This window comes from Taeniopygia guttata, chromosome Z, assembly GCF_048771995.1.
Source record: "Taeniopygia guttata chromosome Z, bTaeGut7.mat, whole genome shotgun sequence".
Lineage (NCBI taxonomy): Eukaryota > Metazoa > Chordata > Aves > Passeriformes > Estrildidae > Taeniopygia > Taeniopygia guttata.
The window spans coordinates 22,715,777-22,732,541 of record NC_133063.1 but is presented as its reverse complement, the minus strand read 5'-3'; the positions used below and the strand labels follow the sequence as shown (position 1 = coordinate 22,732,541).

Here is a 16,765-nt window from a genome sequence, read left to right as displayed (position 1 = left end):
GTCTAAGCAATTTGTCTGTTTTTCTGACTATGTGGTGTCATACATTTCTTTAAATGCTTATCAATGGTGAAGTGAGAATTTATTAAAATAAGATTTGTAGTTTGTGGTGTTTTCTTGAAATTCAATCAGAGAGGTTTCAGATATTCACTTTAGCCTCTGAAGTTAAAGTGTTTATGGCTTCAGCATTGCAACGCACTCAGCGCTGAGGTGTTTTAGTTTCTTTATGGATAGTTTTTTAAAAAAACCCTATTAGTTAAACTAGACTCACACATTTTAAGGCCTCTGTAACGTGCCACCAAAACATGTTTTTTTTTTTTTTGAGAAGTTTGTTTTTGTCAGAAGTTGTGATCCTGAATCTGTGATGGTTTTTCATCTTTTTTTCCCCTTTTGTTACAGGATGAAGTACATGAGAGGGATAGGTTCAGCGACTTCTTGCTAATAAAACTGAGAGATCTGCTGCAAAACCAGAATAATTTAAAACTAATTCTCTCTAGTGCTGCTCTAGATGCAAATCTCTTCATTAGGTATTTTGGAAGCTGCCCAGTAATACATAGTAAGTCTTGATCTTAACTTTTAAGTCTGAGTATACCTGCCCTGAGACTCACAGATCTTACTAAACTGTAGCAAATTATTCTGAGTAAAGGCACATGATTAATACACTGAGAATTACAGGAATCCTTGTTCTTTCTGTATGCAGGTTTCTTGTTTCATGACTATTTGCATCTCATTCAGAGTGAAGTGTTTTAGTCACTGGGAGTTCTGTAAATGCAGATACATCCTGCCCCCCTCCACTCTTAATTGAAGAAGTAGGAAGAGGTTATTGAAGTTCTGTCTTCATGCTGATACAGGACTTAGAAGCTACATGAGTGTGATATGTATCAATGCATTCCAGTAGGATCTTACTCTTCAGGCTTTGTGAAGGTTGTTACTGGTTACTGGATAAAACACAGATAACTGTACCAGTTCAGTTCAGAAATACAGGCTTAGACAGATTGGGTTTCACATGAAAAAAGGATCACATGATTCTCTGATTTAAAGAAAATTAGTAGTTGTTCATCTAGGTAAATATTCAGAAAAGACATCCAGTTTCGCTTATTTTGTGTTCAGACTCAGTTACCTGCAGTTAGACTACATTCAAATGCAAAGAAAAGTTATCATTTTTTGCTGGTTTAATTTCATTTGACTGATCTTTAGTAAAGGCAAAATGTAAATGTGTGGGAGGTGGGGGGTTTTTGTGGGATTGCAGTTTTTGCCCCACCCTCCTGGCTTGCAGGTTTTCTGCATGGGTGACCTCCTCTGGCACCTTGCAATCCTCTTACTTTTTCAACAGTAATGTCCAACTTTAATGTGTTTTGAAAAGTATCTTTTAAGAGAAATTATTTATTTGACAATCAGGTAGACTCTCTGCATGTCAGCCTTTTTAAAAAAAATCTCAACGGTTTTAGGAAATGGGATTGCTTACTGGTTTATTTTAGCAAATGTTTGTGAGGAGGAAACCTTTTTTTCCTTTCTTTTTTTGCAGATGGAAGTGCTTAGTTCTCTGTTTTGAATTTCTGCCCAGTTGAATAAGGTTTGCAGCTTGTTGGAGACAGGAATCTGGAAATTACACGTGATTTCATGTTCTCTGAATTTTTTTTGCAAGGGAGTGCCTCAGTTGTGATTGTTGTATGACTTTTCAGTTTACTCTTTTTGCAGCTTCCTGTTCTTTCAGATCGGTCAATTTGTGTTGGAAAATCTGATGGCAATCTCTCCCAATCTCTCCAGTTTACCACAGTGTTTGTGCTGGTTATATAACAGGCCAATAGCAATTTAAAAGATGTTTTTTTCCCTTTTTTTTTTTTTTTGTTAATTTAAGAATTAAAAGAAGCGGCTTTGTCTGTTAATGTAATATACAAGGTTTGAGTCTCCTTCAGCAATATGGCTGACAAAATCCTGACCACAGAAACCACATTTTGTAACTGTGGATCGCTGTAGTACACAGAGTTTGTGATCAGTGTTGGAAGGCTTCCTCTGTCACAGCTTCTAAAAGTATGTGAATTGTGGATTGTTCTTTCTGAAGGAAAATCCTGAGTGTTCCTGAGTCAGGTTAAGGAACAAGAAATCAAAATGTAGAGATTTTAATCTTCATGCAAAAAGCATCCTGTAATGTCCACAGATAAGGTCTGGAAAATAGTCATGTTGAAAAAGAAATCAGGATAAATTATCAGAAGGTAAAGGCCACTGGGATGTCTCATCTGTCAAGAAGTATTCAGTAAAAAAAGCTCAGCTTTGCTGAATTAGTTGAGGATATGGAGATAAGGCTGCCTTCTTACATGCTTCTCATGAAAAGAAAGTAGTTCAGTATAAAGATGTACTGTCTCTGTGTGGAACCTTGCAAAAAGCTGTATTAATTGCTTATTAATTAATTACATTTTTGATCCAGATGGCAGACTTACATGGCAGGTTCTTGTTTGTAACCCTAAACAAACACGGCTGTTTTCTTTTTCTCATTAAAAAAAAATTGTAGTTAATAACTGTCAATCTTATGAACATCTCCTGCTATAACACTTCATAAAATTGAAGAGGTTGAGGAGAAACAAGGTGGCATTTGACTTTGGAAATATTTTGTTTTGTACAGTTTTGAGAAAAATAAACTCCAGTGAAGGTAGTTTTTTAAAATAATTAATTCTGTAAGTGAAGCTAGTGAATATAGAATCTTTTATGGATTTTTTCTATTTTAGTCCAAGGGAGACCTTTTCAAGTTAAAGAGATGTTTCTGGAGGACATTTTACGAAGCACTGGGTATGCAAACAAAGAGATGGTGAAGTACAAAGAAAAGAAGCAGCAAGGTCAGTGGATTTGTTAATTGTAAGGGTTGGCAATGAGAATCATTGATTGAACAAACAGTTAACAGGATTATTTTCTGTTAAAATTCCAGAGTCAGGAGATTAAATGAGATGTGATTAGATGACAGCGTCTTTAAGCTCTCAATATTTACATTTTTGAAATAGTTTATGCAATTAAAGAAAAAAAATCACTTTGATTCAGTGGTTGCATTCTTTTTTCATTCAGTTGATAAATGTCATCTTTTTTCTAATTGTTATGCTGTAGAGTTATATATAACTGGGGGCTCTGCCCACATGAGTACTAAAGAAGCATAGGATGCTCTGTACCTTTGGGTGCAAATTAAATGCAGCTATTAAAGCAGGCATGATTTTGTACATCTTGCACTAAATTTCCTTCAGCAACATTTTTCACTGCTTTCTTCAGGCATGGATGTATTTTTTTAAGTGTTAACACTCTTGAGCTAAACATCATTTGGTTTAAGTTGATTAAGTAGATACTGCTCAGAAGTTTTCTTGGCAACTGAAAGTAATGATCCCAGTGATTATTTAAAGAAAAATTTTTAAAAAAATGCAAACCCCAAAGCTATAACATACAGTCCTAACTGGATATTGATCACAGTGCTCACCTCTGATCACTGGGGTCAGAAAAGTTCAGTTAGGACCCTGGTGTTTTCTAAGGTTTCTTCCACTTGTGTAGAAAAGTAAGTTGTTACATGCAGGGACTGTATCACTCGTCTTCAGAATTCCATTTGTGGAAAAAGATCTGGTCTGAGATTGTGTGGAAGGTGATTACTTAAGGAAGATACTTTGAATGCAGTAGTTTGGAATAACGGAGGTTTTGGGGGGTTAAACACCAAAGTGTTGGGTTTTACCTTGTTTTTATAGCCCTTGTTTGCAGTGGCGCCCTTTGGGTACCCTTAAATATGTCATTTATGTTGGACTGGTAGTAGCATTCTAGACTAAATAAAAGAGGTTGAATAGGTAAAACTTGGTAAAACCTGCTGTAACTAACTTTTTTAGTAGAAAACAATGGATAATAAATATGACTCTAAAACTTTCTTGGGGAATACTTTGCATTCTAGAAGAGAAACAGAAGAACACTCTTGCTGAGTGGTGTTCAGCTCAAGATAACACTAACAAAGGGACATCTCGGAGACAAAAATCAGTTCCAAGGACAAATGAGGAGTACAAATGGTTGGATGATGGTGGTGACACAGTATTTAATCAACTGGTAAGTTTTTTCTTTTGTCGGAAGAGATGTTTATATTTGTGTTGTATTCTAGCCATTTAAAATCTGTTTTCTACAGTTCTGTTGAGTCTTTCAGGATATTAACGTATTTTAAAGATTACTTGATTAGGATGAACTGCTCTAGCTGAAGTGTGCTCTTCAGATAGGGTGGTTGCACACAGCTTTTCCTCAGATCAAATGGCTCGACTGCCATTGTGTTCGTACTTGCATATGACAAAATCAATGCATTAACTGATACCTGAGTTAGGTATATCTACACTGATATATTTGGGTTTCTGTTGCTGCTGGGAAAAATAACCATTCCAATTCTTTGTGGATAATGTATAAGAATAAAGACAACTCTTGGAAGAGATTAAGCTTTCAATATTGTTTTTTATCTTCAGACTGAAAAAGATGTGAATTGCCTTGAACTGTGGATAGTAAAAGAAATGGATTCCTGTCTTTCTGACATCTGGTTGCATAAAGATATTGATTTGTTTGCTCAGCTGTTAAATCTTATTTTAACTGAAAATGTCAGTGGTAAGTTTCATGTGTTATTACATAAAAAAAAGCAACCTCAAATTTACTTAGATTTTTATGGCTACTTTTATCTCCAGTTTCAAATGGTATTACCTTTGCATTCTGATGCCGACTGAAAAAATGATAGGGCTAGCAGAAATAATGGGTTGTTTAGTTACTTGTTGTTTTGAAGTATTGACAGAAGTGTGTTTCTAAAACAGTGTAGAATTCATATGAACTAACTTCAGAGATAAAGTGAGGAAACAAATTCTCTTTGGGCTGGAATTTGAAAGCAATATTTGTACTATATTTAGATGAAAAAATAACATTTCTCTTGGTTTTGCTGGATTTTTTTTTCTTTTACTTCTCAGTTGATTATAGGCACAGTGAAACTGGTGCGACTGCTCTGATGATTTCTTCAGGGAGAGGCTTTTTGAGTCAAGTAGAACAGTTGATCAGCATGGGAGCAAGTATCTACTGCAAATCATCTAATGGCTGGTAAAAACAGAGAAACCAAAAGATAGATTTATGTGTCAATATAGGAGAGAGAAAGAAAATTGTTTAACATCTAAATTAATTTGCTAACTTATCACACTGCTGTAAGAACTATAGATTTTGACAGCCTCAACAATTTCTAACTCCTGATAATCACATTGTTTTCTGTAAATTCTAAATTGAATTCTTAATTACATGGTCTTGATTATGAGCTATAAACTTTGTTTCAGTAGGTCTTATTTAAGATACTGGTTAGCAGAACAACTGTAATCTACTGAATTGGACCAAAATATTTGGCAATTCCTATTTTCATGGAGTTACCCATATCAGAAGATCTTTCTGTTATGTTTCTAAATATATTGTAGCATGTAAAAATATTTGTGAATCTGTAGAAACTCAGGTTTTGTGGTAATGGATTATGTCTTCATATAAAGAGGGAAGTACAGTAAATAATTGTTGTATGGAATGATAAGAATTAGGATTCCAGGGGTCTGATATTTGGTACTAACATTTGAAAAAACTTGGGAAGGAATGCAGTTTAAAGATAAAACAGTGAACTGCATCGTGAGGAGGACAGCTTCTGAAAGACATGAAATAGCCAAATGTTATGCCTGGGGTGTGACCTTTTGAGATGACTTCAAGGATACTGCAAACAGGCAGGTCTGATCTCTGCACCTTGTTGTGGACTTTTTAAAGGAATGGCACTTTCTTCCTCCTCACTTCCTTGTGCATGTTTGCTCCTGTGTAAAACGGACATTCTTTTGTGGTAAAGAACTGTAGTCACCTAAAAGTCAGATAGCTGTTAACACCTATTCATGCACTTTCAAATGGGAAGTTGCAGATCCAGAAATAACAGTACGGATGTCAGTACAGAAATGGGTACAAAAGTCTGGTGTCAATTGCCTCTCCTGATGCGCTCTTCATATTCATCTTTTGAAGTGAAAAGTCTAATAAAAATACTTGTGCAACTATTTCAGGATGGCTGTGGACTGGGCTAGGCACTTTGGACAGACGGAGGTTGTTCATCTGTTGGAATCCTACAGGTCAGTTGTAACTGTTTTGCAGAATCAGTTGTATATTATATACAAACGGTTGTGATGGGAAATTTGAGGTTTGTGTTCTTTTAATCAGAACAGGTGTTAGCTTTTCATGGTCTAAAATCTGGACTTAATGGCAAGACCTCTTTTTAAGAATAGGAATATTTCAAAAAATAAACAGCAAAAATGTTTGTACTTAGTATCATATTGTTTACGTTTGCACAACTTGTTATTCTGTACTTTTCACATGCTTACTTTGGAAACAAATCTGTCATGTGTTTTTATTTATACTTTTTATATGCAATAGGCATATTAAAGAAAATTTACAGAAGTAATCTGTACACTAGGCCATTCAAGAATGATTTTCTGATTAACTTACAGTTATCGTACTTGAGGTAGTGTTTTGTAAAGCTTATCTCTACTATAATTTCTCTTAGTGTAGTTTCTGCTAGTGGGAAATTTTTGGAGAACACGTATCTCTTAAATATTTGTACTTGAACAGATAAACGAGAAGTATCTTTATACTTTCCTTTGCTTATGGTTGTGTTTCAATGAAGTTGAAGAAAACTAAAGTTAACACTAATAAATAAAGTGGCATCCTTCACTGGGTTAACTTTGAAATCAGTAAACAGTAATAGTATGGTGATTCCCTTCTGCTACACTTAAACATCAGAATTCAAGACCAATAGTCATATTGGTCATGAACTAAGTTTGAGTGGATGGCTCAATGCAAACCCGAAGGGGCAGCCTTGATTCTGGTGTATTTTCCTGTTACAGCGCTTCATTCGGATTTGGAAACATGGATGAAAGTTCCCTGGTCCAAAAAAGTGCTAGTGACCTTAGTGCAGAGGACAGAGAGCTACTGACAGCTTATCATCACAGTTTTGATGATGAAAAAGTGGATCTGGATCTGATAATGCACTTACTTCACAGCATCTGTCATAGTTCTGATGCAGGTAGGTAAATACCTAACCAGTGGTTGTGGATTTGGCTTCTGATGAATCATGCTTTTTTCAGCAATCCACAAACGTTAAAACCTTCTGAGTGCTATTCGACATGTATTTGAATTTTCTGTTTAACTTTGCAAACCCACTTCCTTTTTTAGGAGCAATTTTAATATTTCTTCCTGGGTATGATGAGATAGTGAGCCTGAGAGACCGCATTGTTTTCGATGATAAGAGATTCACTGATAATGCTCACAGGTAAAACCTTTAGTTGCTGTGGCTTTTCATTGCTCCTTTTAAGGATCCTTAAAATGTTCCTTTTGTCTTGCATTAGATACCAAGTTTTCATGCTTCATTCAAGTATGCAGACTTTGTACCAGAAGAAAGTGCTTGAAAGTCCACCTTTTGGCATTCGCAAAATTGCAAGTATTAGAGGACTTTTTCCAATGCCACAATGACCTATTTTGCCATTGCTTTTACAGTTATTACAGTTTTGGTGGTTTTGGTTTTTTTCTTTGCAGATTCTTTCTACTAATATTGCAGAAACCAGCATAACAGTCAGTGATGTGGTGTTTGTCATTGACTCAGGCAAGGTGAAAGAGGTAGGACTGCCATAAATTTTCCTAGTGTGATTCTAAAACACACAGTGCATAAATTTTGGAGAACTTTTTTTTTTATTATTTATGACTTTACAGTAAAGTAAAAAAAAGCTTTTACTAGCTGAGAGCTAGTGCCTGTCAGGCAACAGTCCTTGCTGAAAAGTTTCAACATGCATTTGTTTTAAGACAAATACTGTAAGCTATCTTTCTAAAAAACCTTGAAAATCTTGAATTTCAAAAATTGTGGAGCATTAAGATACTAGAAAGGAGATACCCTCATTAATTCACTCAAAATTGAGAAGGTACCTTTGTGTCAGAAGCTGCTGTATATATTACTATTTCATACTTTTTAGAAAACTTCTGTTGGTAATCTAAATAACTAGTAACTTGTATTTCATGTACCCTATTGAGTTTTCAGTTTGCATTCCTTTCTTTGTTTTTCTAGAAGTCTTTTGATGCACTGAGTCGTGTTACAATGGTAAAAATGGGGTGGATTTCAAAAGCCAGTGCTATCCAGAGAAAAGGCAGGTAATAAATGCCTCATAGCAGTTTCCATTTTGCAGATATCCACAGTCCTTTATGTTTAGAATAAAGCACACAACATAGTAGCTGTTTCTGGCCTAGTCCAGTGTTGTGTTGCATAGTGGCCAACACTCATTCTCTGCAGGTGAGTAGGCGTCAGCATGTATTTGACTGAGAGAATTTGCTGTCTCTCATTCACTCACAAGTTACTTCATCTTTATTCTACCTTTTACTCCAAGCATCACTTCTGTTGAGGGGATGTGAGGGGAAACAATAAAGTTTGCAACTGGTTCCTCACAACAAAGGATGATTGAGATTTGAACTGGTCTTAGGTTAGCAAAAAACCCACAGCACTTTACATTAGATAAGCCTTGTTTTTCTTTCCTCCAGATTTGTCAGTGTTGGGTTAAAATTACAGTAAAAAATTGCCACACTCTCAAAAATAATTCATGATTAGAAAACTCTCACTTTGTGTGTGACTTAACAACACTTTCTTCATAGTACTGCCTCTTCTTTTCCATTCTGAGTTTCTGTGTCTGTTTGTTGGCTTTTGGTTTTGTTTTTAGAAAGAAATCCTCATTTTCACAACCTTCCATATTTTATTTTCAAGGGCTGGGCGCTGTCAGCCTGGAGTCTGCTTTCGTCTCTTCAGCAGGCTCCGATTTCAGAATATGTTGGAATTTCAATCTCCAGAACTTCTAAGGATGCCGCTTCAGGTGCATGTTCAGTTAGAAACTATAACTTTAAAAAATACAATGTCCTCAAACCATACTATTAATTGCAACAAATCATGTGTTTGGCGGCTGCTTCCAAATCTTGGTAATCTTTTTTTGTTCTGCCTTTTACCTTGTAGGAGATCTGTTTGTACACAAAAATTCTGGCTCCAATTAATTGTCCAATTGTAGACTTTCTTATGAAAGCTCCTGATCCTCCGCCTGCTGTAACTGTGAGAAATGCTGTGCATATGCTTAAGGTCAGAAAAGGAATAGGTTTAGATTGTAATTGTATTTGATCCGAAATTTGAGGTGTAGCAGTTTACTGACTTCAGTTTGTACTGAAGCTGTTTTTAATTACTTAAGGATGTTTTGAAGTTTTGTTTATTGTCTGTTTTCATTTTGTGTGTAGGGATGTGTTTTTCCATGTCAAGGGAAGAGAGTGCTTCAAAGTCTTGTCTCAGTTAATAGTTTGACTTGCTTCTGTAGTGTTTGGAAACAAGTCTAGTTAATGTCCATTATTCACATCCTTTCTGCTTTCACTGTAAATTGATTTTGTCCACTGTACCCATCCCCCTCTCCTTTATTTGTTTGTTTGTTTGTTTATGAACAGACCATAGATGCCATGGACCCTTGGGAAGATCTCACTGAGCTTGGTTATCACCTCACTGAATTACCTGTAGAGCCACACCTCGGTAAAATGGTGTTGTATGCTGTAGTTCTGAAGTGCCTGGATCCTGTTCTGACCATTGCCTGTGCTCTTGCCTACCAAGACCCTTTTGTGCTGCCCACGCTGGCCTCCCAAAAGCGTGCAGCCGTGCTGTGCAGGAAGCGTTTTGCTGCCGGAACGTTCAGTGACCACATGGCCCTGCTCAGGGCTTTCCAGGTAGTCTTTCATTTCAGAGAGTACTAATCACAGCACATTCAAGCAAAATGCAGATGCACCAGTTGGATGTAGAGTGGCGGACTGTGATTAAGTGCTCAGAGAAGACTTTCTTTTTGCCTAGTGCCTTTCCTGTGTAAGGCATTACTTGGCAGTCTGGCTGGTCCACAGAAGAGGGAACCGTTTTTGTAGTATATTTTGTTTCAAACATTATAAAATTTTGAATGTTCCAACAATGTGCCTCTTTGCATCCTACTACACTGAACTTTGAATCATGATCTTAATGTAATGATCTTTATTTATTGTTTTAACTTGACATAATCATCACTGTAGTGAACACATAAAGAGAATCTAATTGTTGAACAGAAAAAATAATCTGGTTTGATACATTAACTTTTAGAGTTGGTTTTGCATTCATTTTATTGACATAAATGTAATATTTTAAAAAAATGCAGTTTTTAGTTAAGTCCTTCAAATTAATAGGCAAATGTAAAAACATTTTCAGGCATGGCAGAAGGCACGCAGTGACGGCTGGGAGAGAGCCTTCTGTGAAAAGAACTTCCTATCCCAAGCCACAATGGAAACCATTGCAGGAATGAGAACACAGGTGCTTGGCCAGCTTAGAGCCTCAGGTAGAGAAGTTGGAAACAATTTTAACATTGTTTTAAAGTCAAGCATATAGAAATTGTAACAAAAATCGTGTTCACTGGTGTAATTTTCCTTAATTTGAAATACACCTTCACGCACACATTCATGCAGGGTATGGTGCAGATGAGGAATTGTGGCTGATCTAACTGAAAGCACCCTCATCTCCACATGCCACTGCATTTCATGTTTTAATGAATTATTCCCGTAGGAAATGTCTTTATATTGTAGAAAATAGTGGTATTCTGTGTTAGTATGAAACCCCTTATCAGGAAGGATTTCAGTGTAATGGTTTCTTCTTGGTGCTGTTAAGGTTGGCAGTGGTGAAAAATGCAACAAAGAAGTAATTTATTTCACCTTTAGTTTCTGACTCCTTTTGAGAACCAAACACAAGCTAACATGGCACTGTTTTGTCTCTTTCATTTGTCAGGTTTTGTGAGAGCCAGAGGAGGAGCTGATATTAGAGATGTTAATACTAACTCTGAGAACTGGGCTGTAATTAAAGGTGCCTTAGTGGCAGGGATGTATCCCAATCTTGTGCATGTAGACAGAGACAGCCTGGTGTTGACGGAATCAAAGGAGAAGAAAGTGCGATTTCATCCTACCTCTGTTCTTGGTCAGTCTCAGTATAAAAAGGTAAAGACACTTTGAATTCATAGTTCAAAAAAAAGGGCACTAAAATCTGTCACGTGTTTTAGAAATGTCGTTTCCTATTTGTCAGTACTTTAAAAGCAGTATAGGCATTTAACACTACAGCTTTAGAAAATACCGTTCTACCCAGCTGATAGAATTGGAGTTGATTCATTTTTCCATCGTTTCAATTAGTCTTTTCTCTAGATGGAACAAGGCAAAATGACAAAAAAACTGCCCTGCTATAAAATTGTTTTAAAGATATAATGATCCCTATTCTTAAAAGCAAGTTTTTCTCTGAAACTTTTTTTTAACATTTCTTTTTAAAGCAAAATATTTTGTTTTATCATGGTAGGATAATTTATAAATCTGGTTGAATTCTCTCACGCTTTTTTATGTGCATGTATATTTTTATATGTATATAATTGTATGTGTATTTAGTTCTCAAAATACAGAATCATAGAATGGTTTGGGTTGTAAGGGACCTTAAAGCTTATCTCATTCCAACCCCCGCCACGGGCAGGGACACCTTCCACTAGTCCAGGTTGCTCAGAGCCCCACCCAGCCTGGCCTTGAGCACTGCCAGGTTGAGGCATCCATAGTGTCTCTGGATAAAATGAGAAATACGTTCAAATTTACATTAATTACAGGTGGAGGGTATAATAGCCTGGTTTTACCCGCTCTTGCACAGATTGCCCCAGCAAATGGACAAGCTGCAGCCATCCAGGCTCTCCCTACAGACTGGCTTATATATGATGAAATGACGAGAGCTCACAAGACAGCAAACATCAGGTGCTGCTCTGTTGTGACACCTGTCACGGTGGCCCTCTTCTGTGGACCAGCCAGACTGCCAAGTAATGCCTTGCAGGCATCTTCATCCTTTCGAGGTACACTGGAGTCTGGATTTGGGATGTTTCCATTGCTATACATCAGCGTGTGACATGGAAAACTTATTTTTCAGTAATATTTAATACATGTATTGGCTGATTCTGAAAATAGCGCTGTTATAATTCCTGCAGCTATTCAGGAAGAGTTTGTTGGTTCTGTAATAAATCTCTCCATTTTGGGATTCCTTACATATTCAAGTCCATAAATTACACAGTTGTAGGGTCTCAGAAACTGCAGTATAGTTTGTAAGGAAAGAATACAGCCACAGTGTCTAATGAGAACTGTAGTACTGGTACTGAGAAGTATAGTATGCATGTTCTTTTTCTACAGACTACTTTATTTGATACATTGAACCAGATTATTCAAACAGAATAATTTAGAAACAATCAATATGGCAAACAAGTCATGTTGCTTCTAGCTAACACATACATTTTCAAGACATGTTCTACTGATAATTTTTAATTTCAGTTAACTGTACTATTAACTGTGAGTAATAGAGAATATATAGAAATTTCCTTCTTTTTTCTGATTTACATTGAGTCCTCTTGGAATGGAAGCAAAAATAACTGCTTCTAGTTGTCATAGTTTGAATCAAACTAAAAGTTCAACTTATTTCTAGAGCTTTCCTGTCTTGCTTTTAAACTGTGAACCTTAGAGTAGTGCTCATGTTGATTGAATTGCACTTAAGAAAAATAAAGAATCCTAATTAATAGCTATATGTATAGATTTTTTTTTTCTTACTAGGTCTTTAGATCTGCTGTTTTACTAGGAAATAGAGGCATGTGTGATTTTGCAAACAGCTTTAGGCAAAAGTTGTATAGTGGCCTGTGGATACTGGTGGAGGTACATGAGTTGGGTCACATCATATCAATACAGGTTTTTACACAGTAGGACCTTCAGCAGGTCTGGCTTGATTGCTGCTATCTGGAGCAAAGACTTTGCAGTGTATTTGCAGAAAAGAGGTAGTTTTACAAATGTTTACATTTAAAGTCAATTTTAGAAGGAAAAACATTGTTGCTGGTAATACTGTAGTATGCGGGTTTTTGTGTAGACATAATAGTAGAAAAAATATGGAAATGCTAATGCACCTTTTGTCTTTAATTCAGGGAGAGGGGTATCTAATGATAGCAGCGACAGTGAGATGGAGGACAAGACATCTGCTGATCTGGCACTGCTGAAGCTGGATGAATGGCTCCATCTCAAACTGGACCCTGAAGTAAGTAAGAAATTACTTCTGGGTTTGCTTCATGTAGAGGCATTGTAAAAAGACGTGAAAAGGTTTTTGTAACATTTGAGTAGCCAGAATTTTCTCCAAGAATGTCATGGTCCATTTCGGTCTCTTGAACTAGGTACTCTGTGATTTAACCTTTACTTCACAAGCTCATCAATAATTAAACGGCTTCAATCCCCTTTGGCACAGAGTTGTCTGTCGCCTGAATCCGTGTATTCAACATCCAAGTTGCAGTGTTTCATCACCTATCACCTGTACCTTTCTATTCTTTTACTTGTCAGCAAACAGAAAGAAAATAATTAGTCACCTAAGTCAACATTGAGAGTGCTCATCCCTCTTCCTCCATATTGATGTGGGTGCCCTGTCTCTCACAAAAGGGACCAGGAAAGCCTCAGCAATCCAGATGCTGTTGGGTCTGTTTCAAAAACTTTCTGGGCAGTATGATGTTTTATATCTGAGCTTGGCAGTTTTGTCCCTTTCCACACATCAGCAGATTCTGAAGAGACTGGCAGACAAAAGATAATGGCTGCAAGGGACAGCAAGCTGCAGGTGACAGTGACTGCATAAGGGCCCTTCTGCTCCTTCTGGCCTCCTGTCCTGCCTGCATGGTGCTCCATCAGGCCATAGCACGAGCTGGGATAGCCAAAATCTGAACAGGAGCTGAGAGAACAGTCACATTGGCATATTGTGTTCTTCTTTCTTTGATAGGATAACCAAAATCGGATCAAAAAAGGAGCACTTGAAGCTGAAGTTGCTGAAAGAAAGTTGCTGTCAGATTTTGGAAGGATAAATTTCAAAACCTCTTTGAAATAGAAGTCTTTATGTCATTGAGGAGCTGTGGCTGTGGTAGGAGGCAGTTTATGGGTCATGAAACACACAACTTTACCAACTCTAATAATAATACTCTCTCTCCTAGACATGTCCAGAAGAGTGATTTTTTTAAAATTTATTGTAATGGAAGCATTTCTGGTAGCAGAATTAGACAATAGTCTTCTGAATTTAGTCATCACATTTGACCAGGTGTCTATGTAAGAAAAATATCACTTAGAGCTCTTTTCCATCAACTATGACTGAAGAGTGCATGAATAGAGACTGATTTGAGAGGAAGGGCATAAAGCATGAAAGGATTGGGTTTTCTTGAAAGATAAGAAGGAAAAAAAAAGGTCTGTGGAATTACAATACAAAGCTAAGTTTATTACCGAGCTAAATGAAATGTTTCCAAAATTACCTTGCACCCAAGGAAAAGAAAGCAAATTAACATCTTAATTTAAATATGGATTATTCCCCTTCCCCAAGACCTTAGTCTTGCCTTTAATTGTGGGCCCCGCTTATATTAGAATGCCAGGTGCTGCCTGATATGGAAAAGACAGGGTTCTCTTACCTGTGTGATCTAATTTTCATCAGTATTTAACAGAATTGGAATTTATTGCAGGCTGCTGGTATGCTGCTGCAACTCAGGCAGAAGTGGCACAGCTTGTTTCTGCGTCGTATGCGAGCTCCTTCTAAGCTGTGGTCTGAGGTTGATGAAACAACTGTAAGAGCAATTACAGCTGTTCTGAGTGCTGAAGAACAGTTTGCAGGTCTACAGCAGCCTTCAGGAATTGGCCAGAGACCAAGGCCTGTGACTTGTGAAGAACTTCCTTTGGCATCTACATGGATGTCAACCAACAGCAGAAACAGCTCAACAGAAACAGAATTGTCTGACTTCTCTCATGCTGAAAAGTAAGATGCTGAGGTCTTCTGCTCGCTGTAGGTTGCAGTTTATGTATACAAGTATCACTTAAGTTTCTGCTAGTAATAGGAGGTGGAAACAGCGGAAGTACAGTTGGAAGGTGTTATACTGTTGTATGCTGCATTGTAGTCCCAAAGAGAAGTATTTCATACCCGGGGCTGCTGTTGGAGAGAGCAGTCAGGAATATTGTCCATGAATTGTGATGTTTGAGAAGTAGCAGAAGAAGTTTAACAGTAGCATTAAAAAGCAATGAATGGTCAGTATGAGTTTTTAGTTAGGCTTTAATAGATTTTGTAGTTGCTGTAATACATGTGGTCATGCAGTAGGCTGGCAGGTCGATGTAAATTGTTCAGTGACTGCTTGTGAAACTCAAAGTATGTCCTTTGTAGGGTTTCAGTGAAATCTACTCCTGCACTCCACCAGCCAAAGAAGTACAAAGAAAAAGACATTTTGCTCTCCAGACAATCCTCAGATGACAGATCAGCTCAGTCCTCAGTGAAGCCTGCAGACAGCACTAGCTATTCCAACGCCTGTGCTACTCCTTCTTCTCCAGTGTTGGGAAAGGTAGAGTTCTCTAACATATCACCCTGCTCTTCCAAAGTAATAGAATTTCTTGCTGATATCATTCTGCAGTTAGGTATTTTACTGATAAATTAGGAACCTAACGTAGCTTTTCATTTGTAACACTGCATAATACTTCCTTCTGGAACTTAAAAATCTAGACTAAATATCCTTGTTTCACTAGTTTAATACAGCAAAAATAATTTGTAGACTGCTGAGGTGAAGCTATCCAAAGTAGAAAAAATGAGATTTAAAAAACCCCCCAAACTTATTCTAATAAACATGTATTAGTTTTTTTCAACTAAATGAGTATATTGTATACACACTTCTGAAGTTTTTGGATTCTGCCTTTCTCGGCTTCCATAATAGATTTTCAATATCAATACTGATTCTGTCTTATCTGCCTTACTATGACTGATTTTTGTGATGGTTATTTTAACAAAGTACACATTTTTAATGAGATTACTGTGACAGTTGTCACATATACTTGAATAGTAGACTGCAGTAACACTAAGGAGATCATTGAGAGGAAACTTCATGGACTCATTGGAGGATGTAGTAATTCCTCTTGAATCTTTCAGCTTTTAAATTAAGACAGCGTAAAAGGAAGAAAACATGTTTCCTGAATATAGAAATGCGAGTAGTGTGCTGTAGGCTACACTCTGGGATGCTTAATTTTGGTGTCATCTCAAGGTCTGTCAGACTTTAACCAATTCTAATTAATCACTAGACTTTTTAATCCTATTCTGCTCTACTTGTTTCTTGCCCCTCATGGATGAATTACTGTAGAAGGGGCTAACAGCAGGCCTGTTAGCTAAAGGAGCGAAAAGAAGCTGAGAGGCAAGAAGAAGCTGTTAAAGAGCTCTCTCCAAGGCTGCTACCAAGGAGACTGAGAGAAGAGAAGAACTGAAGAAAGATAAGGAGAGCACTGCAGACGGACAAAGTATTTTTAGAAAGTTAACTAAAGTCACTGTTACTGTTCACCAGTGGTGTTATGTTGATTTTTTGTGGCCAATAGTTGGGGTAGAAGAAGTATAAACAATTAGAAAGTTTATAAAAGGTCAGCCATGTTCGATAATAAAGAATTGCCATCTGAGACCGCCTGTGGTCTGTGCTTTGTGTCGCGACCGCCTCGGGATACAGTGTATATAGCAGTGACAGCTGGTGCCCACGGCGTGGAGCAACAGCCTGAACAGCGTGGTCAGTCTGGAGCCACGCGGGGTCCCAGCTCCCAGCCGTGACCCACTGGGGAGCAGCGGGGGAGGCGGCGCTGGTGCGGCTGAGAGTGGCGTGTGGAAGCCACAGGGAGGTCC

At 37.4% G+C, this 16,765-nt stretch overlaps 1 protein-coding gene across 1 annotated transcript; it reads left to right on the top strand.

Annotated features, from left to right (window-relative positions):
- The first annotated feature begins 2,749 nt into the window (after positions 1-2,749).
- On the top strand, positions 2,750-16,548 carry LOC140681991 (3'-5' RNA helicase YTHDC2-like). The gene is made up of 17 exons (XM_072922820.1): positions 2,750-2,828; positions 4,833-5,070; positions 6,045-6,110; positions 6,882-7,060; positions 7,210-7,306; positions 7,383-7,470; positions 7,570-7,650; positions 8,093-8,175; positions 8,780-8,885; positions 9,023-9,142; positions 9,496-9,768; positions 10,271-10,397; positions 10,841-11,046; positions 11,732-11,927; positions 13,035-13,144; positions 14,592-14,881; positions 15,281-16,548. Exons 1-17 carry the CDS (start codon positions 2,750-2,752, stop codon positions 15,546-15,548), a joined length of 2,607 nt encoding a protein of 868 aa, XP_072778921.1. The 3' UTR covers positions 15,549-16,548.
- Positions 16,549-16,765: the final 217 nt, after the last annotated feature.